Source organism: Equus caballus, chromosome 4, assembly GCF_041296265.1.
Source record: "Equus caballus isolate H_3958 breed thoroughbred chromosome 4, TB-T2T, whole genome shotgun sequence".
Classification (NCBI taxonomy): Eukaryota; Metazoa; Chordata; class Mammalia; order Perissodactyla; family Equidae; genus Equus; species Equus caballus.
Window position 1 is genome coordinate 39,950,952 of NC_091687.1, and position 26,717 is coordinate 39,977,668.

The 26,717-nt window shown below is 34.5% G+C and overlaps 1 protein-coding gene across 22 annotated transcripts in view; it reads left to right on the plus strand.

The window, feature by feature from the left end:
• AKAP9 (A-kinase anchoring protein 9) overlaps positions 1–26,717 on the plus strand; it is a 160,361-nt gene that overhangs the window by 101,929 nt on the left and 31,715 nt on the right. For 13 of the 22 annotated variants that reach the window (XR_011437682.1, XR_011437683.1, XR_011437685.1 and 10 more), the window contains 8 exons: positions 15–247; positions 14,826–14,988; positions 15,808–16,020; positions 17,231–17,269; positions 18,687–18,919; positions 20,427–20,546; positions 23,665–23,841; positions 24,486–24,590. Coding sequence is in view for 9 of the 22 variants with exons in the window: in XM_023638758.2 (XP_023494526.1) it covers positions 15–247; positions 14,826–14,988; positions 15,808–16,020; positions 17,231–17,269; positions 18,687–18,919; positions 20,427–20,546; positions 23,665–23,841; positions 24,486–24,590 (1,283 nt within the window). In the remaining 13 variants the exon portion in view is untranslated. Of the gene's footprint in view, positions 1–14; positions 248–11,279; positions 11,926–14,825; positions 14,989–15,807; positions 16,021–17,230; positions 17,270–18,686; positions 18,920–20,426; positions 20,547–23,664; positions 23,842–24,485; positions 24,591–26,717 lie in introns of those variants that run through there. The other 9 variants (XR_011437684.1, XR_011437688.1, XR_011437690.1 and 6 more) reach the window with 2 other exon arrangements.

Genomic DNA, 26,717 nt, shown 5'->3' on the forward strand with positions numbered 1-26,717 from the left:
TACTATTGTTCTAGTTACAGACGAATCTATACCCTCCTATTCTGGAAGTGATATGCCCAGAAATGACAGTAGCATGTGGTCAAAAGTAACTGAGGAAGGAACGGAGCTATCACAACGGCTTGTGAGGAGTGGTTTTGCTGGAACTGAAATAGACCCTGAAAATGAAGAACTTATGCTGAATATTAGCTCTCGACTACAAGCAGCAGTTGAAAAACTCCTAGAAGCCATAAGTGAAACTAGTAGTCAGGTAACCTCCTTATATTGCTCATATACTGCACTGTGTTGGAGGTAGATTTTCTTTTAAGCTGGGGAACAACTAAATGTTTTCTCCCTACACTCCCACAGAAATTTAGTTAGGCTCCCCTTTAATAATTGTTTGCCTTTGTGACAGCCAATACTGTTATCAGTAGTCTTTTTTTCAGGTGGTAAGGGTTAATGTAATGTGCTAGTGGACTCTTCAAGTTCTTAAATTCAATGTTGTTTTAATTTTCAGATTTTATAGACTCTCACACGTAACTTTTTTTGATACCAGAAAAGATTTTAACTTCACCATTGTATGAAATATGCCATTATAATATATAATTATTTGAAGGAATAGTATAAGGGATTTCTAAAACCATAGGCTCTAGTATGTCATGATACATTGCTATTACAATACGATAGATCAAACCTACAGTTCCTTCATGTGACTTTTACATCTTTTTCACAAATATGAATAGATTACCTCACTTTACTATCTCTTTGTATGAAATTAGAGTGAGGGACAGTTTCTACATTTGAGTACTATTTTTATGCAAATTTTAAAGGGATATAACCATTGTCTTTATAACTTAAATTGCTATTTTCTTTGTCTATAAAATTTTTGCACCGTGTTTGTTAATTGTCTCCTAAGTTACTATATGCAGAATTTTTAAAAGTGTTTTCTGCTTTAAAATGAAGTAAATTATTTATTTAAAAAATGTTTAACTTAAAACTAGAGACTCATAACTGTTGTGTTAATCAAATGAGTGCTTCATTGTCATAAGCTATAGGGCCAGTATTATTAACATTTTCATTGATGTCTTTGTTCAGAGTATCCTAGATCCATGTATATTTCAAACCGAAGTTGAAAGAGTGCTGTTGATCTCTTGTTGTTTCTGATGTCTGGCTTTCACTGGAGCCTCTTTTTTCCTCTAAGAAATTATTCTGTATAGTATATTTCTCCAATAGCAGTGAATATTGGATGTAGCAAATCTGACAAATATTTTTACCTATTTTGTGTTTTAATACCTGGTTCACTTACACTTAGGTTAAGTTAGTGATTATAGACCATTTCTTGAGTCATCTCTTAGTTAGTGACCCTTGGAATAATTTGTTAACCACCTACTATTTGGTTAACTTAGCATCAAGCCATTATTTTTTTTTTTCTCTTGTTAACTTGCTATTGGCTTTCAATGAAGAAGGCATTATCAAAATAACATATATTCAGTGAAATATTTGTCCTCTGAATAGTCTTCAGATATGACACTTAACCAGATTTTTCCCCAGGTTCATTCTTCATTGTTGGGAGACAGTCTAAATTCTCTTAGAATATGGACTGTATCTTTAAAAAGCAAAAGAACCCTGAAATTACCACACATTGCAGTGAGAATTCTCTAATTGGCCAGGGAAATATATTGTCATATATCTACTCTTAAACTTCTGGATTGACTGGCCAAACTAAGGTGTTCATATGCAGTTTAAGTAGGTCTCAGGAATGTTTCCATAGATAAATTCTGAAGGTGTAATGTAATATATAGTTATATAATAGAAGAAATTGCTATCTTTGGGCAATTCTTGGTTTTCGGAAGCTGTCTTTCACAGCAGGTACAAAACGGTCGAAAAGCTTTTGCTTCAGTAACTCAGAAACTTCGTTGAGCGTCACAAAGAATTAAAAGAAGTCTAGTATTCTTGGTAACTAAAATCTTTGTGTATTTGCTAATACACAATAGAAAGGATGTCTGTTTACGCAAACAACAATAGTGGTCCCATCTTTCACTAAAACCACCATGAGGTATTTTTTATTGCCAACATCCTAAGTGCTAGTAAGGAAATGGCACCAATAAAAACCTTCGTTTGTTATTATTTTAATAAGACATTAAATTGTACCCTTGGATCAAAGAATTTTAATATTCACTGTATTTTTCTTTAGCCTCTGGTTCAGTAGACTTTACTTAAGCTCAAAGATTGAAATTATGAATGTTATGTCATAATATGAAATTCTGTAGCTACTATAAGAAAATAGATATTTTCTACTAAGGTTTACTATTTTTTACAGTCTTTACTTTTCTAATTAACATAAGCCCTGGATTGGCTTTTAGAATGCTTAATGCATAAGCCGCTAAAAATAAGCTACTCAGCTGAGCCAATTCAGGCATTTTCCGTTGTTGCTTTTTAGCATTTTTGTTTTGTTTTGTTTTGTTTAAAGATTTTATTTTTTCCTTTTTCTCCCCAAAGCGCCCCCGGTACATAGTTGTGTATTCTTTGTTGTGGGTTCTTCTAGTTGTGGCATGTGGGACCCTGCCTCAGCGTGGTCTGATGAGCAGTGCCATGTCCGCGCCCAGGATTCGAACTAACGAAACACTGGGCCGCCTGCAGCGGAGCGCGCGAACTTAACCACTTGGCCACGGGGCCAGCCCCGCTTTTTAGCATTTTTAAAGCTTGAGTGCATACGCATCAAAGTATCCCTTTTTATGTTGAATGATATAGATGATTCTATACTGAATTTCTACATGATCCTGCTTTTTTTTCTTATTTCAGCCGTATTAATGGCTGAATTTAATTTTAATTTCTATGATTTGTACTCTTTCATACCATGAAAACAACTGTTAATACTTTTCCTTTCTTGACCACAATTAAATACTTTGACCTGGATCTTGAGCACTGTTAATACTGTTGCTACTACTTGATACCAATGTAAATTATAGACAGTCTAGTTAATGCAATATAATATTTGTCTTTTGACAAGCACCATGGAAAATGGTAAATAAATCAAAAGTAATCAGTGTTGGACTCGTTCCTACAAGCTACTAAAGAGAAACCTTCCCTGGATTATGATCCATTAATACTGCCAATAGACAAGTGTTTGGGATTAACCTGACACACTCAGTTTCCCATGCCAAGTCACAGCTCATCACATCTGCTTATGTGACCAGATAGTGAGGTACAGTAGGAGCCTCACCGTGGCATTTTCCAGGTTATTCTCAATTTGTTAAATATTAAAGCAACAGTATGTTATTTAACTTTTACCGTATTGCCTTAGTTTAAATATCACTGAACAGATCGGAAAAACTTTGCCTAGAGTAGTAAGTAGTTCTCAAAGTGTAGTCTCTAAACCAGCAACATCAGCATCAGTCAGGCCTTGTTACAAACGTAAATTCTCAGTCCCTACCCCAGACCCACTGAATGATGAGGCCCAGCAACTTGTGTTTGAACAAGTCCTTTGGGTGATTCTGATACACACCAAAGTTTGAGAACCACTGATCTGGACATTAATAGTACAATGTTTACCTTACTCTAGCTGAATTTTGGAGTGTTCTTCCAGTGTTTAGTATATAAAAGGTTGAAATATTTGTTGACATTTGGTATAAAAATCAGATATTTCTTAGTGTATTATATTTTTAAGGCAATAGGAATAGGAGCTTTTAAAAACTTTATTTTAAACTAAATTTAGTTCAGTTACTACTCTTCCGTGGATAGTTGTTTAAAGCCATTGACGTCTTCAGAATATTCTCATTAATCACTAAAATTATTTTGCACTTGAATATTTTTCATAGTCACTTAGATTGATGCAAAATTATGTGTAATCATCTTTGTGTAATTCTGTTTTCCTTTTAATGTGTCATTATTTGGTTCATCTTCATAATGGAGTATTTCCCTTTGCCTTATTTTTTACTTGTTATGAAAAAATCTAAAACAGAACTGAGAGAGACTGCTGTAATATCTTTGTGCTTACAGTGAAAGAAATTTGAGTAAATAGCTCTGTACAGGATACCTTGAGACTAGAAAAGATCAGTATCTGACAGTTTTGCTAAGGTGGGACCAAGTAAAGCTTATTGGAGGACTTGATGCTTGAGATGAGTCATTCATCCATCAAATTTATTCAATGCCTACAATATAACTATTGCTCTCTAGATACTGGACCTACAGCAAAGAACAAAATGGGCAAAGTCCCTGTTCTCATAGAACTTAGAATTTAATGGTGGAGACCAACAATAAACAAACATATAGTATAACAGATGGTGATATCTGCTGTGAAGAGGAAAATAAAATAGAGGGAGATAGAGCAGGATGGGGGAAGGGAACATTTTATATAGGAAAATTAAGGAGAGCTTCTCTGATAAAGTGATATTCAAGCATATTCCTTAAGGAAGTGTGGGAGACAGCCATGTAAGTAAGTAGAGGAAGAATGTTTCAAGCAAAGGAATAGCAAGTAGGAAGGTAGTCATGGGCTTGCACCTTTTGTGGCTGACAAAGAAGCCAGTATGACTGGGGCAAGGAGAGTGGGGAAAGTGTGAGAGATGAGGTGAGAGCCGTACCTGGGAACAAGATCACATGGAGCTTGGGATTTAATTCTTAATGGGACATGGAGTCATTGGGTACAACTTTTTAGCTTTTTAAATTTGAAATAATTCTAGACTTACAGAAAAGTTGCAAAAATGGTACAGAACTCCTATAACCCCCTTCACTCAACTTCTGCTAATATTATCTTGCATAATCATACTATAATTATCAAAACTTATTAATTAAAACTAGTACAATTCTATTAACTAGACTACAGACCATTTGGCTTTTACCAGTTTTTCCACTAGTGTCCTTTTTTGGTTTAGGATCTGTTCCAGGATCTCACGTGCATTTAGTTGTCGTGTCTTCGTCTTCTCCAGTCTCTGGCAGTTAGTTCCAGAGTCTTTCTTTGTCTTTCATAACCTTGACACTTGAAAAGGACTGGCAAGTAATTTTGTAGAACGTCCCTCAATTTGGATTTTTCAGATGTTTTCTCCTGATGACATGAAGCTTATACGTTTTTACCAGAATACCAAAGAAGTGAGGTGCCCTTCTCAGTGTGTCATATCAGAGAGTACATGATGTCAATATGTCTTATTACTGATGATGTTAATCTTGACTGCTTGTAGTATCTTCTGGGTTTCTCCACTGTGCTGTTACTATTTTTTCCTTTTAATTAATAAATATCATGGGGGAGAGACTGAGACTATGCAAATATCCTACTACTACTTAAACTTCCACCCACAGATTTTAGTGTCCATTGGTAGATCTTGCCTCCACAATTACTACTGTGGTGTTCTAATGGTGATTTTCTATTTTCCTCATTCCTTCATTTATTATTTGGAATTATTCTGTAAGAGTTGTCTCTTCACTCACATTTATTTAATTAATTAATTAGGATCCATATGGACTCATGGCTGTTTTTTCCAGTGGGTTATAATCTAATACTATAATAGTTTTTTTTTACTCCAGCTTTGGCATTGAGAACTCTTTCAAATTGGTTCTTGTGCCTTTTCTAAGTGCTTGCTTTTTCAAGCATTCACGCTATCAGAGTCTGCAGGCCCATCTTGTATTTTCTCTACCCCAACCCTAGAATCAACCACTTCTCCAAGGAATTCAGATTCCTTTTACTGAAGAATGATATTTAGAAACCAAGATCTGTGTGCTAGATGTGCTCATTGTTACTAAGGTGTCATGACTTCTAGGTCCTCTCAGTAGACAGTTTGAAAATATATGTACCATATAAACCTGTGAATCTGTATTTATTTCTTATATATCTGTATAAATAGTAAAAAACATAAGTTCATACTGATACCTCCAGTTCCCATCTACTACCAAAGCATTCATTCTACCCTTGCCTGCTTTCCTGTGTAGCTTTGTTCTCCAACAGTGAGAAACCAGACTCTCATTATCTACAGTATTTTTACTTATTTGTTCAGCCGTATATACCCATAAAGTAATTTCATGATTGCTAATCTATACCTTTGTGAAAAACAAATTTATTAACTAGAGTACGATATTTATGTACAGTACTTTTTGTCTATAGCCTTATAGTATGCAGTCAAAATACTGTATTTCAAAGTATCTTAGGTTAACTCTTTCTCTCCCACCCCTTCACTGTGGTTTTGTTATTCATTTTTAAAACAGAATGATTTGTTCTAGTTTTTATTCCATTTTGGGCTCCGCCACATTCTGGTTAATTTTTTTTATTTACTTGTGGTAAATTTTCACTGTGTGGACCATCCTTTCAGTTGTGACAGATGCATAAAGTTGTGTATCTACCATCACAAGCATGATACAAAATAGTTCCATTACCCCAAAATTCCCTGGTACTTCTCTTTTTTAGTCAGCCCCTTCTCCATCCCCTGCTCTTGGCAGCCACTGGTTACTTTTCATCCCTGTAGTTTTGTCTTTGCATTAGTGTCATAAATAAAATCATACGTTGTATGTTCTTTTGGGTCTGGTTTCATTGTCTTCCCAAAGTGCATATAAAATTTATGTATGTTGTTATGTGTATTAATAGTTTGTTCCTTCTCACAGCTGAGGAGTCTTCCATCGTATGGATGCACACAGTTGGTTTATACATTTACTGTTTAGAGGACACATAGATTGTTTCCAGCTTTGGGTTGTTGAAATATTTTTGGCAAGAAAATAATATCGAAATTGTGTTTTAGAGAGATTCTTCAGGTAATAATGTAATGGGTGGATGGGCAGGCAGAATGCAGAGAGACAGGAGATTCTTAGAACATTCCAAGTGAAAAGTGATAGAGATCAAGTTAAGGCACCAGGGAAGTGATTTTAAAACTTGCAGAAAGTTGAATTTGATAGAAGTTGATATGACTGATTATATGTAGGGGATAAGGAAGAGGGGAGGAAACCAGGCATAAATCCTTGACCAACCAGGTTGTTGGTATATTTCGTTTGCTGAGATAGGAGATGCAAAAGAAGTGAATAGTGATTTCAGTTTTAGACGAGGAGGCATCAAGTAAAGACATTCACTAGAGTCTAGAGTTTGGGGAGAGCTAGATTGGAAGTTGTCATCACTTAAAGACATTTGAAGCCATGATTTTAGAGAGTATACAGAGCTGATTTTTTGTGCTGGTAGAATGCCGACATTTAAAAGAGAATAAATGTAGGTAAGTCTACAAAGGAGATGGAGAATGAGAGTAAGAGGAAAATCAAGAGAAGAGTGTCATGAAAGCCAGATGAGTAGTGATTTTCCAAAAATGTCATACCAGAGAGCGGTTATGGATGCTGAGGATTTAGTGTCCGTTGGATATTTCATTATGGGTGTCATCAATGACCTTGGTAGAGGAGGAATCCAAAACTCAGAGTTAAAAGAAATACAGTTGGAGAAATAGAGATAGCAGTTTCATGACACCTAGCTGTGAAGAAAACAAGAGAGCACTAGCTTGAGAAGGAGAAAGTGCTTTTTCTAAGGTAGGAATACTTAATGTTGAGTGGCAGTGGAGAAGTTGAAGAAGCAGAACACAGGGGATGGACTTTGTGGAGCCAGGTCTTTGGGGTAGATGAGGATGAAATCCAGAGCACCAGTAGAAGTTCTGGCCTTTGGATCAGACAGACCTTTGCCTCTGCTAAGATTGGAGAGAGGGATTATTTTTTTTAACTGAAGTATAATTGACATACAATATTATATTGATTTCAGGTGAACAGCATAGTGATTTGACGTTTATATACATTATGAAATGATCACCACAATAAGTCTAGTTACCGTCTGTCACCATACAAAGTTGATACAATATTATTGTCTATATTCTCCATGCTGTACACATCCCCATGACTTATTTATTTTAATATCTGGAAGTTTGTAACTCTTTATGCCCTTCACCTGTTTTTCATCCCCCCCTCCCCTTCCCCCAACACCACTCTCTTTTGGCAAGCATCAGTTTTGGAGAAAGGAATTTTTGCAAGTGATTATGGGCTTATGTTTGGGGTGGAGGAGGAGTTGCATTGAAAGGTCCCGTAAGTAAATATTGTCACATATTCAAAATTTTTTTTCTTTTTTAATGGTTTGGTTTTTATATGTTGTGTAGTTTTAGTGGAGGATACATGATTAGTTTTAAAGTTTTTAGGTGCTTTAGGTTCCATAGGTATATCCTGCTTTAACAAAAGAGCTATTAAGCATTTTCTTTACTAAAGTATCAAGGTGTCTGCCTTATAGACTGATTTCATAATATCTGTTATTGGAATATTTTACTTTATATTGTATTTGATTGACAAGTGATTTGCCTAATGATATGTCCACATCCATATAATAATACATGTATTATGGTGGATTTTACTTCTCTTTTGCCCAGACTGCCATAAAATCAGGCTTATATTCGGCTTATTGCAGTTTCCTATTGGTTGGGATAGCTTTCATTATAATATGAGGAAAAGTGCCTAGAGACTACCCTCAGGCCCTTAGAATGGTCATCTCTGTAACATAATCTTTATTCAGTAGTCTCTTTGTGGCTCTGCTTAAAAGTTATCTTTGAGAGTATGGTTTCAGGTTCTTGATTCTTGGATCAGGTAGAAATAGAAATTAATCTGTTCTGTGGGAATAGTCTTTCAGCAACTAAAGTTTTCCAGAATCCAGAGGTACTATTTAGAGCCATAGGAGATTATTTACCAATGGATTCCTTTAGGCGTTGGAAGAAATTAATGAATAAGGAATTTACTCCCACAGAATGATTTTTATTATAATCAATTCTCATGAGTTTATTAATTATCATTTTTCAGAATAATGGAACCTAAGCTACTTGTTTCTATACTTTCTCAAAAAAGGAGACTTTTCCTGAAGATGAAACAGTAGTATAAGTTAAGATTTTGTTTATCATTGTTGTGTTTTAAATACAGCTGTAATCAAATTGTTAAAATGCATTTTGCCGTTAGGTGTTGCCCCCATTGTGCTTTTATTAGCATTGGTCAGGAGTCTGTCAGGGATTTGTACCCAGGATTCAGTCCCTGTATTAAATAACTTAGAGAAATAAGTAAAAAAATCCGAAAGAGAGCAACATAAGTGTTTTACAATTTGAAGGAAATATTAATGGAAAAAAGGTTAAATAGCTTGACATTGTACAATTAAAGTAAAGCCATTTAGTTTGGGAAACATGATGCTATACCACAATTTAATAACCTTCAAATATATATTAAAATCTTGATTCTATGAAACCTGGAGATAGTGAACTAGTCTGGATAATTAAAAGGGTGTCTTCCTAAAAATTGAAGTCATTTTATTTTAACTTTTTGATTGCAAAAAGATTTATATGCTTTCTAAAATTTAAAAACATGCGTAATTTGAGTTATTCTAATTAGAGTAATCTGTCTGAACATCAGTTAATGTAGTAGACCGTTCGTTAATATACTTTTGTTAGGAGAGCTGTTTGCCCCTATCCTAAAGCATCTTTACTGCTGTTTTGAGTCTCTCCCCGACACCACCTAATTTTACTCTATTTTTCTTTGTGGTTAGTTTCTTAACCTTGACCTATATTCCTGGTTATAAGAGGAGTATCCCCTTACTTAGAGATTTTTGTTTTACATGGATGGAAACAAGTTTTACATGCTTTCAAAAATGGAATATAATTTGAATTATTTTAATTCAGGGTCACCTTTCTGAACATGAATTAATATGCCACCCATTAATTATTGTTGTTAATGAGGGCTATTTGCCCCATTCCAAATCATGTTAATCTATTGCTTTTTGAGTCTTTTTTTTCTCCCTGGCTTTTCTCTCTTTTCTTTGCAGTTAGTTCTTACCTTGACCTAAAGATTTCTATTAAAGGAATACTTCTTAACAGGATTTTGTTTTTGCTTCAAATAAGAAAAATTGGACACTAGATTATCGAAATAAACTGTAATTTTCAGAGAGGGCAGGGAGAGAGTACTTCGAGAGCTATTTGGTATGCTAAGCATCAGTCCCCGCAGTTAAGCATCAGTCCCCCTAGTTCATAAAGCTAAGCCTCTGGGATATTGATAGTTTTATATCTGCTGAAGCCCCAGTAAAGTTAAATTTACCTGCACCAGTAATAGGGCTAGGCCTCCGTCTTGTACAGATGTCAAGACATCTTCACAGACTAACTGGAGGGCTCACATAAGAAACCATAATAAACAGAAATTTGTCATTGCCCTGTCCAGCATTGTAAGAGGCAGCTTCCCGTCTCCTGCCTCAAGCCATTTCCCTGTAGATTCTGGATCTTCTGCAGAAAGTCTCATTTTCTTTGCCATAATTATTAGCCTACTTTGCAGGGTTTGAGTATTGGCTTCTCTGAACAACTTTGTGTAGTGAAAGTGGCTATAAAATACATTTTTGTTGCTATTACCTGCTTGCTTTAGTATGGGTTTTTCCATAGTAAAAAGGTTTTGTGGGTTTAGGATATTCAGTTACTGGGTAGAGAAAACGCACCAAAATGAAAGCTTTTTCATTTATTTAAAACAAGTTTCACTTTTGAGGATCTTTTAATATTAAAGAGTAAGTTGTTCATCTTTTAAAATTCTGAATGACTGGTTTATTCACTATTACCCAGGTTTCTGGAGCTACCAAAAGGCTAACTATTATATGCAACTTGAGCTTTTAAATTTTAGTCAGAGTTCATAGGATACCTTAAGTTGTCTAATTACCAGCTATTATATACAATGCAGCTTTAAAGAGAGAGGTTATTTTTCCTTCACATTCATTCTATAAACAATTAATTCAATGTGGAAATAGGTTAGAACTATTTGTATTTAGTTCTAGTGATTGCTCAAAAGAATAAGTATTATTTCTAAGGAGATATCAAAAGGGAGTGCTAATTTAGTTTTCCAGAAATAATTATGATTATTTGATATACTGGAAGAACTAATTGGTAATGTGGACTCAAACCTACTTGATTTCATATTTTTAAATTAAAACATTTTTATAATGGAATGGAAAAACACTAGCTTGTCTTAGAAGCATTATAAACTTCTCTAAATACTCTTTTCAAAGCTCTGACGTGGAACTTGGATCCTGTTAGGCAGGCTTTTTTGTGGGCGTATTAATTCACAGTCCACCTGTCACTGTACCTATAGGTTAAGACATTAAACCACACCCTCTGTTCTGACCTGTGCTTCGGCGACAGACTGGAATCCTTTGGCTCAGCACAAGAGGCTATTTGAATAACTCAGTTCAGAAGAGCTTTTGCTTTTCACTTGCGTGAAGCAGCAAGAACAAGGGGAATAATGTTGCAGCTACATTTCTCAAGACTGCTACTATGGTGATTTAAAACTTGACCTTCCCTGCCAGATTGTGCTTGGAAGGCTTACTTATTTCCACAGACGTGTTTGATACCTAATGAAAGCAGTTTTATTGCTCAGCTAATTAGATATTTATATTTTCATTCTTCCATTCTTCAAGGATTTAATTATTCTAGTTTAAAAGGTGTTTGCTTGCTTGTATTTTTGGGTTTTTGTTTTTGTTCTGTTTTGTTGATGAAGCCTAAGGGAAATCGTTTTTTTTAGATTTGTGGGATTTTTTTCTGTTGTTCAGTTGTGTGAATTAATTCTATAATGTTTACTTGATAGTGCTAAAAAGAAAATTTGCTACTGCTATGGTATATCTTGATAAACTAAAAAGAACTTTTTAATGTAGTGGAAAACTGATAAAGCAAATGAGGAAAATTGGCAGCTGCATCTTCTAGAATGGATTCTTATAGGACCTATTTGTCAACTCTCAAACTCAGTGGCCCATGGTTGGAAGAACAAGATGAAGACATTTATGAGGTTGAATCTCGCGTGCCTTTACCACATCCTTTTCCTCTCTGTGAACATTTGGATGAAAATAACTCAGTAATTATTAATACTTCTATTTTTCATTTTATTCATAAAAGAAATGGGCACATATTAAAGCTTATTTCTAAAATTTCACTGCCTACCCCTCCTTATTCAGTAAGTATAAAAAATATGGTTTTTTATGCTTGTAGTTTTTTATACATTTAGTTAAACTATGTTTGATGAGAAATCAACTTTAAATGTCTTTAGTAAGGGTAAATGGAATAGAACCTTGTTTTGTTGTTGTGTTACTACTCATTCATCCTGGATATATTGAAGGACTAAATTTGGTCTACGCCCGAGCTTGGCTGTTTTTAATTTCAGAAAGCAGAGTGAGATGATATTGCCGTTCTTCCATGCCAGGCAACTGTATTACAAGATCCTGCTTATTCTTAAGAATCTTGCTTTTGTATGTTTATGATGCCAATCCTGAGTAGGCATGGAATGACTATATTTAAGAGACTAGGCACTGTGATACCTAAAACAGCTAAATGAATTGTCATTGAGCCATTTAGGAAATGTTTACAATCATATGGCATATTGGTTGTAGTTCCAGACAAGGAAATAAGAAACTTGTATTCTAATTTTAATTTTAATTTTCTTACTGACTCCCTAAAGAACTTATTCTCAGTGTTTTTAATATGCCTACTACTCCTGTGAGGAAATACCTTTTTCTGCTTTTTATTTGGAATGTATTTTTAAAACGTTGTTAAGGGTTAAGTATGCTGCATACTTAGTATTTCAGGTTCATCTGACACTTAAGTATGTTGTGAATGATTCACTACAAGTTATTCAGCATTTTTTATGACTTTTATAGCTTTAACTATAATATGCTAGCTAATATTTAACAAGCCAGATGGTTTTCAGAATAGTTTTGTTACCTGCCCTGGAACTTTTATATTAAAGTGATAGGATATTTACTGATGCGTTACACATACTTTAAGGATGTTTCTTAAATTATTTGAAAATATTAAATATTAAATTTTTATATATTTCATATTATTAGGTATTAGATGTGGGTATTAGAAATAAATCATACCTTTACTGGATGGGAGAGATTTTTTAAGTTTAGAGTATTTAGATGAGCATTTGAAAGGAGTCTCGTATCAATAAAGTGTGGATGCCGTCTACTATAATAAATGAAATATGTTTGCTAGATTTATTGTATTTGATTTTTCCAACTTTTTGTTATGTTTTATAAAAGTGAGATATTTCTTATGGTAAATATTTAAATGCGCTTTAAGGCTGGTTTAGATCTTGTAAAGAAGTAGAATCTAGAAACAAAGACTTACTTAATTTTCTTAGCTAAAGCAAGTATTTGTTTTGTTGTAAACGCTTTGTTGTATTTGTACACTAAATTTGGAAAAGGAAAAATAACTCATATCCTTTTTAGTTAGAGCTTTGAACTTGTTTAGAGATTTCATGTATTTACCAAGCAACTGTTTTATAATGTCCAGAAAAAAATTACCTACATACGTATAGAAGCAATCGACATATTTTTAAAATACAGACTCTGTAAATTCAGGAGAGTAGATGTGTATGAATTAGTTTCTACTTTGTGGTCATGTTTCTTTATAATAAAAATTAATGTATGTTAGTTATCTACATTTAAAGGAAAATACTCTTTTTGCCAGTCAGAAGTAAAAAGTATGTATAAAATTTTATCTTTTTTGATGTAACAACGTATTATTACAGATATTTTATGAACTGTTTTATGATTTAAAATGTATGCTTAACTTTCTATTAGTCTAAAATGTGTATTCATATTATTTTCAAATAATAAGTTGTGAGTGATATTTAAAACATCCTATTAAAACAAGAATAATTGCATACGAGATACTTTGGAAATTGATTTAAAGTGACCATAAAAAACCTTAGTAACTCTAAAATCTATTTGCTATGATAAATACCACTCAGATGTGAAGAGCAGACATCTTTAAGAATAAAAGCTTCTTAAATATTATCATAATTTTATAACACATTACTAATATATGACTATAAATTAGAAACCACTACATTTGATTCCTATTTTAAGCTTAAAACACAGCAATAGTATTTTTCTAACATACTAAGTACTTTGTGTATAAATTTACAAATTTTTACCACATTGTTGTGAGCCTGTTAGTAATGTATATGATCGTTGCTTTAAAAAAATTTTTTAATAGTGTTAATGATCTAGGACTAAGTACAAGAAACATTTGAGCTTAATTTTTTTCCCATGTAGTTGGTTCAGTAAAAGTAAATAAGCAGGTGCTGACTATCAGAAACTCGGAAAATAAGGCAGAGACAGTGCTTTTCTGCAGTTTCATGCAGCTGGTAACAATCAATGATCACTGTTTCTTGAGAGCTTTGGCCTCGAGTCTGCACTTGACTATCATCTTAAAAATTGTTTAAGAATGTAGTCAGTGTGCCAGTGACAGCATTTTCAGGAGGCTGTGTTTATTATGGTTAATATCTCTGTATTCTAAGGTTTTGAAAATAAACTGAATATTCATATAGTCTTGTAGATGTTTCACAAATGGACAGAAATATAAAGCTTTTAGTTGAAATGTACTATTTTATTAATCTTATATTATTGGTTCCCCACAGTGTACAGCAGGAGTCACAATCAATACATGTTAAATATAAAAGAAATAAAGTTTACCATAGAGTACTTGGTTACATAAAATTCTTTAGCAAATATAGAAAGAGCTTATGCCATCGTTAGCTTGGTATCTCCCGTTATACAATAGAATACAGATCTAGTGATGTAAAGTGGTTTGTTTCCAAAAGAAGCATTTTTTTTCTTCAATAAAATGAGAATACATCTCCTGTGGAAAATTGTACACAGCTAATGTACCTGTCTACTGTAACTTATTCTGCCTACTAATGTTAGCATGCACTAGAAATATTAAATGACTACAATTCAATAGTATATCTATTTCAAATCCATTTCTTTTGAGCTTTAGTGGGGAATGACCTGGTTTTCCCAACACTTTAATTATCTTCCTTCTTGTATACTTTCCTTCCTTGTCCAGCTTGAACATGCTAAAGTTACACAGACAGAGTTGATGCGTGAGTCATTTAGACAGAAACAAGAAGCGACAGAGTCCCTTAAGTGCCAAGAAGAACTGCGAGAGCGCCTTCATGAGGAGTCCAGGGCCAGAGAACAACTGGCAGTGGAGCTCAGTAAGGCTGAGGGTGAGCACCTTGCCGTTGGCAACTGATGATGGAGAAATTTCAAGTCTAAAAGTAGCGATTTTGACACAAGCTAGATTTGGAAACCACCAGTCTACTCTAATTTAGAGTGACCGTTGAAAAGTAGTTGTAGTTTGTCTTCCAGGTTCCTCCGAGCAATTTTTTAAACTACATATACTTTTAATTATAAAAGTACTTAGTAGAATTACGGTAAATGTTTAAAAATTTTGAAAATACAGAAATGGATGATGGTGAGCTATTACCATAATCCCACCATCCTCAAACAACTCTTGTAATTTAAAGATGAGGAAACCGAAGCTAAGAGATGTTGATAAATTGTTCAAGGTCACCATTGAATGGTGATGCCAGGGTTAAAGCTTCTAAAGCCCCAGGCTCTTTATATTCTACCATGCTGTTGTAGAGGATGTTAGCCTTCTAGAATCACTTAATATATAAACTTTCTGTAGCGTATTTAAAATGTGATTCAGTTCACAGGCATCTGATTTGTATTAAGCTGTCCAGGAACCTATCTATTTATGTCTGTTTAATAAAGTGGGTTACCCCTATATGATGTGATATATTAGTGTAGCAAAATAATAGAAAGTTCAGAGGAATTTCATGTTTACACACAATGGTTAACAAGAAAAAGGCTATTTTGAACATACCATAATTGCTACTATCATCAACAGCAAATTCATTTAAGACTTAATGGGTTGGAATGATTAAAGATTTTGCTAACAGTACACCTTTTGTTGCTTATATTAAAACCTTATGGTAAAATTTGAAATAAGTAATAATCCCATTCCTTGTTGATTTTTATAGGTGTCATTGATGGCTACGCAGATGAAAAAACTCTTTTTGAAAGGCAAATTCAGGAAAAAACTGAAATAATAGATCGTCTTGAGCAGGAATTGTTATGTGCAGGTAGTAGATTACAAGAATTGGAAGCAGAGCAACAGCAGATCCAAGAAGAAAGAGAGTTATTATCCAGGCAGAAGGAGGCTATGAAAGCAGAGGCAGGCCCCGTTGAACAGCGTATGTATTTTTGGACTTTGTGTGAAACATTCCTTAAAAGTTCAAGGTGTTTTTTCCCCTTTCAGTGCCACTATTCATGTATTTTATATAGGGTTTGAAAAATTATAAGAAAATCTACCTTACTAGTAAATATCTTATCATCTAACCATGTGGAATAAAGAGTTTTTTCCCTTTGGCAGATGTTAACAAGAAAAGATAATTCTTCATTTATCCTCAAGCCTCTGGCTCAAGAGAAAGCTGAATATAATGAGGCAGGATATTTTTTAAATTATGTAAGGCTTAGTTCTTTTAATACCAGAGGGGCAACAAAAATGTATACTTGAGTTAAATAACTAAGTCCACTGATCTGGCACTAGTAGTGAGCAGGAGGGGGTGGATTTTGGCCTGTGAGAGAATAGATTGAAAAGGTCAGTGACTGTTAGAAGCAGGCTGACATCTAGTTTAATCTAAGTAATAGTTCAAAGAATATATAAATTTACAAATAATCTTTAATAATTCCTTAAATAAGAAATTAGGTAACATCTTGAAGTAAAGTTTGTTTAGTGGTAAAAAACAGTCTTCGTAATGATGAAACTTTGAATACTTTTTATCTTCTCTTTTCACTTATGTTACACATGCAGTTAGAATTAAAAATATATAATTTTACTAATTTAATTTGATCAATTTAGAAGTACAACATACATTTTTGTAATATGGTAAAGTTCTTTCTGGGTGGTCAGATTTGTTTAACACAGGTTTAGGAATTTTTCTTTTCTTTCTTTAAAGATTGGCACCTGACCTAACATATGTTGCCAATCTTCCTTTTTTCTTCTTCTTCTCCTCCCCAAAGCCACCCACTACATAGCTGTATATTCTGGTTATGCTATGCAGGACGCCACCTCAGCATGGCCTGATGAGTGGTGCCATGTCTGCACCCAGGATCCAAACCTGGGAAACCCTGGGCCGCAGAAGTGGAGCGTGCGAACTTAACCACTTGGCCACAGGGCCGGCTGCAGTTGAGAAATTTTTATTGTGGAAAGTATATTATACATGTAAAATATTCAAGAAGTACTGGAACATCTCAAAATGTTACCAGTGATAATAATCGATAGTTTCAACTTTCACTTCTAATTCTTTTGTGTGTGTGTATGTGTTATCCTATTTTACAAAATAGAAAATGTGAATTATCATATTTTTGTTCTGTGTATGTTTCTTTTTTCTATTCTTATAGGACTAGTAGATGCTGCAGTCGATGCAGCACCTGGAGCAGGTGTGTTTATGCAGTTGCATGGCCAATCTTTGGCAAACTTACAACTCCCAAAGTTGGGTGACTCTTGGATTTTCAACCAACTAACATAGCTCTAGTTTTACAGTTTTGCTGTTGTGTTTCTACTTACAGTTTTTCTCTTTAACAAGAAAAAACTTTTCTTAGAATAAAAATGCATATTTATATTTGAAATTAACAAATGAGATTCATAGTGACCATCATCTTCCTATTCTACAGAGCTTAAGACCATTTTGATTTTTTTAAGGAAACATTGGTTTATTAAAGCATTTTTTCTTTAACAAATATGTTAAGCTCTTACAGCCTATGACTTTTCAGAGTGCTTTTTCTAAATCAGGAAGTATGTAAGATGATGGTATCAATAGGATCAATGAAATTTAGTAAGATAAAGAGACTTTCTGATGGATTTATATTAACATCTAAATCAGTATTGTTTTAAAAGGAAAGCTATTTTCTGTAAATTCCTAGTTCTGAGTACTGTGTTGTCAAACCAATTTGTATAAAGACTCTAGGGTTATGTTCCTTCCATGTTCCTCATTGGAGGATTGTTTTACTTTACTATATATACTTTATTATTGTATTATTAATATTGATAATAATTGCCAATACTCACATAGTGCTCGCCGTGTCCTACACCCTAGTCTTTACATGTATTGACTCACTTGAGCCCACAATGACTGTAAGAGATCTGTGGTATTCCTATCCCCAGTTCACATATAAGGAAACTGAAGGACATCATATTTAGTGTCACATAGGATGTAAGTGGCAGAGCTAGGATTTAAACCCACAGTCTCTGATCTTACACAACGCAGCACACTGCCTCTCTTACTTGTCAGTGTTCCCTCAGTACGTGTACATGTGAGCATGCAAGACTAACTCAGGAACATGGGTCTAATAAGGAGTAAGACTAACAGGAAATTCTGATTGCAGTTGTAGTCTTTTTCTGTAACTCTTACTTACCTTGGTTAAAGATTTACAGTATTTGATCTTCATGTGTATTGTGTATGTGCGTAAAAGTGACTTTATGGGTTTGGAATGAATTGATTTTTGCCTGAGGTGAATTTTCAGTGTTTGAATTTAATTAGATTTTGTTCTTTTCCTTATAGTGAAATGGATTTTTTTTTTTTTTGTCATTTGCTATTCTGTTTTCACAAAAATATAGTTTTTAGTGACAGGACATATTCTTTTTGTTAATTCTGTATAATTTTATTGATATTAATCTGCTTTCTTATATAAGAATATGTTATTTTGATATTTTCATAAGAATATTTTCCCTTTTTTATCTGTATTTAATCTCAGATCATTTATTTCATGAAGGTAAAATTTGAACATATAGGTGATTTCACTATTATAACATCATTAGTTATGATTTAACCAAGTATATTTTTGCATTTATACACAGAATTATTACAGGAAACAGAAAAACTAATGAAGGAAAAGCTAGAAGTACAGTGTCAAGCTGAAAAAGTACGTGATGACCTTCAAAAACAAGTGAAAGCTCTGGAAATTGATGTTGAGGAACAAGTCAGTAGGTTTATAGAGCTGGAACAAGAAAAAAATGCTGAACTAATGGATTTAAGACAGCAAAACCAAGCACTGGAAAAGCAGTTAGAAAAAATGAGAAAATTTTTAGATGTAAGTATTCTCAACTGGAATATTGATTTTCTCAGTGGAGTGCTACTTGCTGCTATTCTAATTTATGAATTTTAAATTATGAAGAAACTGTCGAATTCTAATATTTCATCTATATGTGTATTCTACCAGTTAATTAAAAAGTACTGTGCCAGGGGCTGGCCCGATGGCCAAGTGGTTAAGTTCATGCACTCTGCTTCTGCGGCCCAGGGTTCTGCTGGTTCATCAGGCCGGGCTAAGGTGGTGTGCCACATGCCACAACTAGAAGGACCCACCACTAAAAAAATATATATATATATACACAACTATATACGGGGGTGATTTGGGGAGAAAAAGCAGAAAAAAAAAAGAAAGAAAAGACGATTGGCAACAGTTGTTAGCTCAGGTGCCAATCTAAGGGGGAAAAAACAGTACTCGGGGCCGGCTCCGTGGCCGAGTGGTTAAAAGTTCTCACAATCCACTGCGGCAGCCCAGGGTTCGGATCCTGGGCGCGGACATGGCACCACTTGTCAGGCCACGTTGAGGCAGCGTCCCACATCCCACAACTAGAAGGACCTGCAACTAAGATATACAACTATGTACAGGGGGGGTTTGGGGAGGTAAAGCAGAAAAAAAAAAAGATTGGCAACAGTTGTTAGCCCAGGTGTCAATCCTTAAAAAAAAAAAAAGGAAGATTGGCAACAGTTGTTAGCCTAGGTGCCAGTCTTTAAAAAAAAAAAAAAGTGCTATTCCAGTTAAAAATTCCAATAATTTTTATTGTGCAGCTCTTGGAATTAAAGGCAGTATAGGCAGATAATGAATAAGTCCTATCAGTTAGCCTTTCCAAATTCAGAGTTAAGAAGCTTGTCCTAGTCTTTCCTGTAACCAACAACCAAAGCACGTGAGGATACTGAGCTAATTCGCCACCACTGTTTCACCTGCTAAAGATAAGCAGGTAACAGTGTGCCCTTGGAAACACGGGACTGGAGCAGTTGTCTTTTCTCTCCTCCATAAAGATGTTAAATCTTGAATTTCACATGGATTTGTTTTTCTTTGGGGTTTCACTTAAGCCTCATGTTTTCTTCACAGATCAAAGAGTCAGATTCGTATATATTTTATAATTTTAGGTATAAAACCTAGCTTAGGATGAAAGAAATGGATTTACCAAACAATTTGTTCTACTTAGTTTAATGACTAAATTAATGGTGGAATTCCTCCTTTGTTCCAAAAAAGTAAATTCATGTTAAGGAGAATATTCTTATTTCATTTTGTGTTAAACATTACTTAAAGAAAAAAAAGAAATGCTTCAAGTAGTATTTAAATTCTTAAATTTTTGTCAAAGAGCTCAAATAAGCTATGTGCTATACAAAAAATGTTATCTTTTTATTCCTTTTTGGTTTGGGATCTTCTGTGGTCATCAGCTGCTTTTCTTCAAACAAAATTATACCTATAACTAAAGGAAAGTAAGGAAAATAATAACTTCAGGTATATTGTTTCTTCAGTTACTTGTATTATTATTATTAAACTTCAGGAGCAAGCCATTGATAGAGAACATGAGAGAGATGTATTCCAACAGGAAATACAGAAACTAGAACAGCAGCTTAAGGTTGTACCTCGATTCCAGCCTATCAATGAACACCAAACCAGAGAGGTAAGAACTTTACTGATATTGTCTGCCTGACAGTAATGTGTATATTGTGTGTAAAATAAGATACATATTGTAAAAAGTTGTAAAGGAATTCTTTCTATTGCATAAAAATCTTCAAAATCATAAAGTTAAATATTACTTCAACATGAGAAGGTTCTTAAAACCCTAAAAATTGTTTCTATTGAAATTTGGAATCATTCCCACTTGCATTTATATTCTTGTATTGCCCAATTAAATAAACTTTACTGCTCATTTTTCTTTTCCTAACAAAATTGATCAATAGGGTTATCTATATTCACTCTTTACTTCCCCATCTCCCATTCTCTTCTCAGTCCGCTCCAGTGACGTTTCTAACCCCCCTGTGTCGATGGGGTTTCATATCCTCTACTCTGTTGAAGCTATTCTTGTGCAAGTTATCTACACCCTCATGGCTGTGTCCAGTAATAGCCTCTCTGTCTTCATCATACTTGACCATTCATAGGATTCGTTTACAGCCTTCTTCCTGAAACACTTCCTTCTCTCAGCTTCTGTGACACTCATACTTCTTCAGTCTCTTTCTCCTCTACCCAAAATAAATGATGGAGTACCCCAAGACTTAGTCTCGGGCCCTCTTGTCTTCCCTATTTATATTCTCTTTCCAGGCAGTTATATATAAATGACTCACACTTGTGTCTCCAGCTCTGGCATCTCTGGTTGACCTCCAGACTTGAGTGTTCAGCTGCCCACTCTGTATTTCCATGTAGATGTCTCAAAATTAACATGTTCAAAGGAGAGCTAGCCCCCACCAAAGAAAGACAAGAATAAAATATGTCCCTTCTTTATTTCAGTAAATTCTATACCGTTTCCACCTTCCTCATTGCTAAGACGTAGAATTTGCCCTTGATTCCACTCTTTCTCAACTTCTACTTCAACCCCTTGGTGAGTCAGGTTGCACCGCATCTTCCTATTCTTTCTACTTTCATTCACTCCCCAAATCCTAGCTGTCGTCATTATTTGCCAGGATGATTATGGTAGCCTCCTTCCCACTCTCCCTGCTTCTACTTTTTCACCCAACCTGTCCATTTTCCTCATGTAGACCTAGTCAGAACTGCCTATTTACCAAATGAATGCTATATGAATAAGGGAAGATTCATTGTATAAATTCCTGAAGGTGGCTTGTCATGGTTGCAAAGAGATCATGCTAGAGGTTAAACCATTCCAGTTTAAATCGTGTTTATATATATTAGGTGTGTGACAATGGCTAAGTCACTTTCTAAAACTTGTTTACTAATTTCTAAAATAGATTATAATAGAACCCACCTCATAAGAGTATTGGCCTGGTACATAGTGAATACTTAAATTTAACTATTATTATTTCTGAAAATGCTTTTTATTTTTAAAAATTTTTGTAGTGTATAATTTCTATGCAGTGTACTGGATTTCATTTCTCTTAAAAGAATTCCAAAGTATAAAATACCTGTAAACTTATTATAGTAAAATGTTATCTACATTCTCTTTGAATAGAAGTGATCTGTTGCGGAACAGCCTTATCTACTAGAGCAGTAGAAAAGTTTTCAGTCCCCAGAGTTTGTACTTATTGACCTTACTGCTAACAAACGTATTTTCAGCTTTTGAAAACTAGCCATGTTTTTTGATACTCAAAAGAATATTTAAGCTCTAGAATTTGTCATTTCCTATTATTTGTTTTCTTATATTTGAAAAGTGTGACCTGCCTCATTCATGAAACTGCAAGAAACTAACAAGGATGTGTATATTTGACTTTCTCCCAGAACACTGTGATCCATTTGTTCTCCCCTAACCTTTCCAGATCTGATTCCCCAGCTTCTGATTTTCTCAAGATCAAAAAACCCTAACTGTAAAAGTATATTGTGTAACTTTACTATACCTGCTTTGTTGTCTTTTTCCCTTGACCTTACTCCAAATCTTAGTCCAGCCATTATAGTTAAAATGTCTCCCCTTTGGCTTTGTTACTGTCATCCTTCAACCTGTAATTATAGGTAAGCTTACATTTCTTTTACTATTTTGAGAAATAATTATCACCTTTTTTTTTTTTATATTTTTATTTTTTTCCTTTTTCTCCCCAAAGCCCCCCAGTACATAGTTGTGTATTCTTCGTTGTGGGTCCTTCTAGTTGTGGCATGTGGGACGCTGCCTCAGCGTGGTTTGATGAGCAGTGCCATGTCCGCACCCAGGATTCGAACCAACGAAACACTGGGCCGCCTGCAGCGGAGCGCGCGAACTTAACCACTCGGCCACGGGGCCAGCCCCTATCACCTTTTTTTTTTTTTTTTTTTTTTTTTTTTTTTTTTTTTTTTTTTAGGTAATTTCATCAAACTGTCTCACTGAAATAAGATAGAATTCCTTTTTGTTTTCTACCGTCACATTTCTTTTCTTAGTAGGCTTTCTCTCTTCGCTTGATCAGAACTCATTTCATAAGCTATCTTATTAGTCCTTCCTGAATTCTTCCCTCACAAAGCCATTCACGTGAATGGACCTGCATATCAGAATCACTTAGGGAAACTTTCAAGGTGCACAGATCCCTTTCACCAGCCCGCATTCTCGTCTCTCTTCTGGGCTGGTGGAGTGTGTAGGCTGGAAAAGCTTTCCAAGTGACTGTATTAAAGCTCCCCGGCCCTCCCATCCCTGAGGTATTTACAGTCATTAATTTACAGTCATGTGTTGTTATTACATGTATCAATTATTATTTCTGGAAAGAAAAGTATAATCCATGAAAGATTTTTTTTTAGGTCATCTTATCTCACATAAAAGTAGAAGTCAGTACTCAGCAAACTCATCCTCTTTATTAATAAGACTTTAGTGCGATTGTACCATTAGTGCTTGCAATTCAACATTATTCAAGTATAATTTTTTTCTCCTCCTAGCTAAAGAAAGTCTTAGTCTTAAGAGAAAGAACTTTTTCTAAAGGCTTGGTGAAAGCAATATTATTTCTCTTTTGCTAGTGCTACTTAGTTTTATCAATTCAGAAAATATCACCTTAGTTGGAGATAGTAGTTACTATCCTTATCAAAAATTAGCACTTTTTGAAATGAGGATAGATATGATGTTATTAGCTTGCCGAAATTTTTTTAAATTACTGTTTTTACTTAATATATATTTCCAGGTTGAACAGTTAACAAATCATCTGAAAGAAAAAACAGACAAGTGCAGTGAGCTTTTGCTCTCTAAAGAGCAGCTTCAGAGGGATGTACAAGAACGGAATGAAGAAATTGAGAAACTGGAGTTCAGAGTAAGGGAACTGGAGCAAGCCTTACTTGTTAGTGCAGACACTTTTCAAAAGGTGTGACATTTTCTTTGGGTTAATTTTATCAAGTGTTTTAATGCAGATTAATTACTCGAACATCAGTTCTTTTAAACAAAAAATTGCTGTTGATTTTTTGTTGATCTTATTACGTAACGTATATATCTTTTGTTTTCATTGACATCATAACCATTTCTGTTTATACTTATTTCCAAATGCTGCTTGCATACCTTAGTCCTGCAAAAGGGAAGATTAGTTAAACCAAAAAAATTAATTACCCTTTTAACCATCAATAAAATCATGATTCTAAAATAATAGCCAAGTGAAAAAGCTCTGGACACCAGTTTAGGCTGATGCTTTTCCCAGACTTAGAAGTAATGAAATCTATTGCCATTATACTGCAGAAAGCAAAAATGAATAAAAGAAGAGCGGGATAAGGAAGGGGGGTGGCAGAGGAGGAGATAATCTTCATTTTATCTGAGAAATGAATTATACAAGTGTCAAACGCTGCTGTTTGAATTTATATAAAATATATTCAAGACTGAATATCTGTAACTTTTGATTATTCACCAGTATAGATTATTTACTTCTAGAGTGGAAAAAGAGATTTGGTACTTCTCCAATTAAAATAGATAATCAGGATTAAAGTCTGAAATTTTGAGAAAATTCTTATGTATTTTAAGGTAGAGGACCAAAAACAGTTTGGAAGTATAGACGCTAAAGCAGAATTGTCTCTGGAAGTACAGTTGCAGGCTGAGCGAGATGCCATAGACAGAAAGGAAAAAGAGGTAAGGAGTTTATTTTTACTGATAAAATGTGATTTGAATTGTTTTAAATAAGCCACCTTGCAAATACCGTTTGAAGAGAATGGAGTTTATGGTCTAAACCCAAAGTTTAGTCTGTTTCTTAGCTCATTGCCTAATTTGACCTTGAAGACAATAAACATGTGAACAAATAAGCTGGTGTGAAAAAGCGTGTTCTGCTTAAAGGGGACAAGTGTAAAGGCCTTGATGTGGGAAGTTTTGATGACAAAAAGAAGATAAGGTAATAGTTGACTGAAGAGGAGAGTGCAGAGAGATAGCAGTGTTAGGTCAAAAGGCCTGACCTTACCCTGGGCTTTGAATTGTTGCTGCTTTACTGTGCGTGGTTTAAGTTTTATTGCCCGGGGAGGTTACAGTGCTGTTCTACAGTATACTGAACATATTCTTAAAACAAAAGGTTAGTAATAAAGTAATTATGTAAAATTCTCCTATGTTTTTCTACTCCCTCCCTCCCCCCCCAAAAAAAACTCCACCTTTAAAACGGTAGTAATTTTCAATTCCTAATGTAATTATAACTTATTTAAACTTTTGTCTACTAAGTTTTTCTAAAACATATCATACTCTACATTGTCTAGCTCTATCACATCATTTAAAATGTTTAAAGTTTTTTGTTTATTTGTTTTTTAAAGATTTTTTATTTTTCCTTTTTCTCCCAAAGCCGCCAGGTACATAGTTGTGTATTTTTAGTTGTGGGTCCTTCTAGTTGTGGCATGTGGGACGCCACCTCAGCATGGCTCGACAAGTGGTGCCATGTCCGTGCCCAGGATTCGAACTGGTGAAACCCTGGGCCGCTGAAGCAGAGGGTGTGAACTTAACCACTTGGTCATGGGGTTGGCCCTTAAAGTTTTTTAAATTACGTTTTTATGTCTTTCCATAAAACTTTTATAGGACATTCAATATATGTTAACACATATTTGTTGGACTTAAATAGCATAGAATTGCTAATAAGTGCTTTGAAAAATACAGGAATGATTTAGACGTCAGCTAAAACTGCAGCTCAGAGAACTTGGAGTTTAGAGAAGAAAAGAGCCATCTATATAAATGACTATAATAATGATCATTTCCACAAGAAGGGTTATTTTCTCACTGTCACATAATACCAACTAATGTTCATCTAAGAGGCTCTTGTTTATTTTGTTTTTTGGTTCTTCCAAGAGATGGGGGAAGCACTTTTGTTGATAGGTAACCAGTTCTTTGTGTTTGGAAAAGAATTAACATTTAGAGATTTACCTTACACTAAATAATCAAAGAAATTGTCTGCTCCCTGAAGAGATGGACCTTCAAAACTGGACCCAAAAGCTTCCAAACTACAGGAGGCCTTAGAGAGCATCTGTGAACCAACTCCCAGTTTTTACGAATGAGACGGAGCCAGATGTTGAATGAGTAACGAGTTCAATCACAGCTGACTCTGATCTACTTGTAGTATTTAATAATAGTGACAAGTACCCTGTCAGAACCCTCTCACCTGTAATTGGAGACTGAAAGACAGGAATGTAGAGTTGAAACATATCTTTTATGAAAATAACTTCTTAAGCATTCTCTCCTACACTAGGCAAATGTTTTCAAACATCTGATGGAGTATAAACACAAGATGTGTATGTGTCATTATATTTGAGATACTTCCTACTACTCTCATTGCTTAAATTTGTGTAAAACATTTTCTTAAAGTTTATTATAATGTTTAGAAATGCAGAATGAGTAGAAAGAGAAGAAAACTTTAAGAGGTAGGAGTTTCAGGATGCTAAGAGAAGGAAAATATTGTGGAGAGAAATGAAGGAGGAATTTCCTTAAAAAAAAAAAAACCTTCACCAATGAGATCTAGTTTACAGATGGCAATAGTAAGTAATAATAGTTAACTTTGTTGAGGTCTGTACTACAAAGTGCTAAGTATTGTAAATGCCTTATGTTATTAATCCTTACACTTTCCCTCAGGAAAGGGTCTATTGTTATCTCCATTTTACAAATGAGTAAGCCAAGTCTTAAGACAAGTTAAGTAACTTACTCATGGTCACATAGTAAGTGGTTGAGCAAGAGTTCCTCCCAGATTTCTCTGATTCTGGAGTATCTCTGTGCTGTACTGCCAAAGCCTTGAGG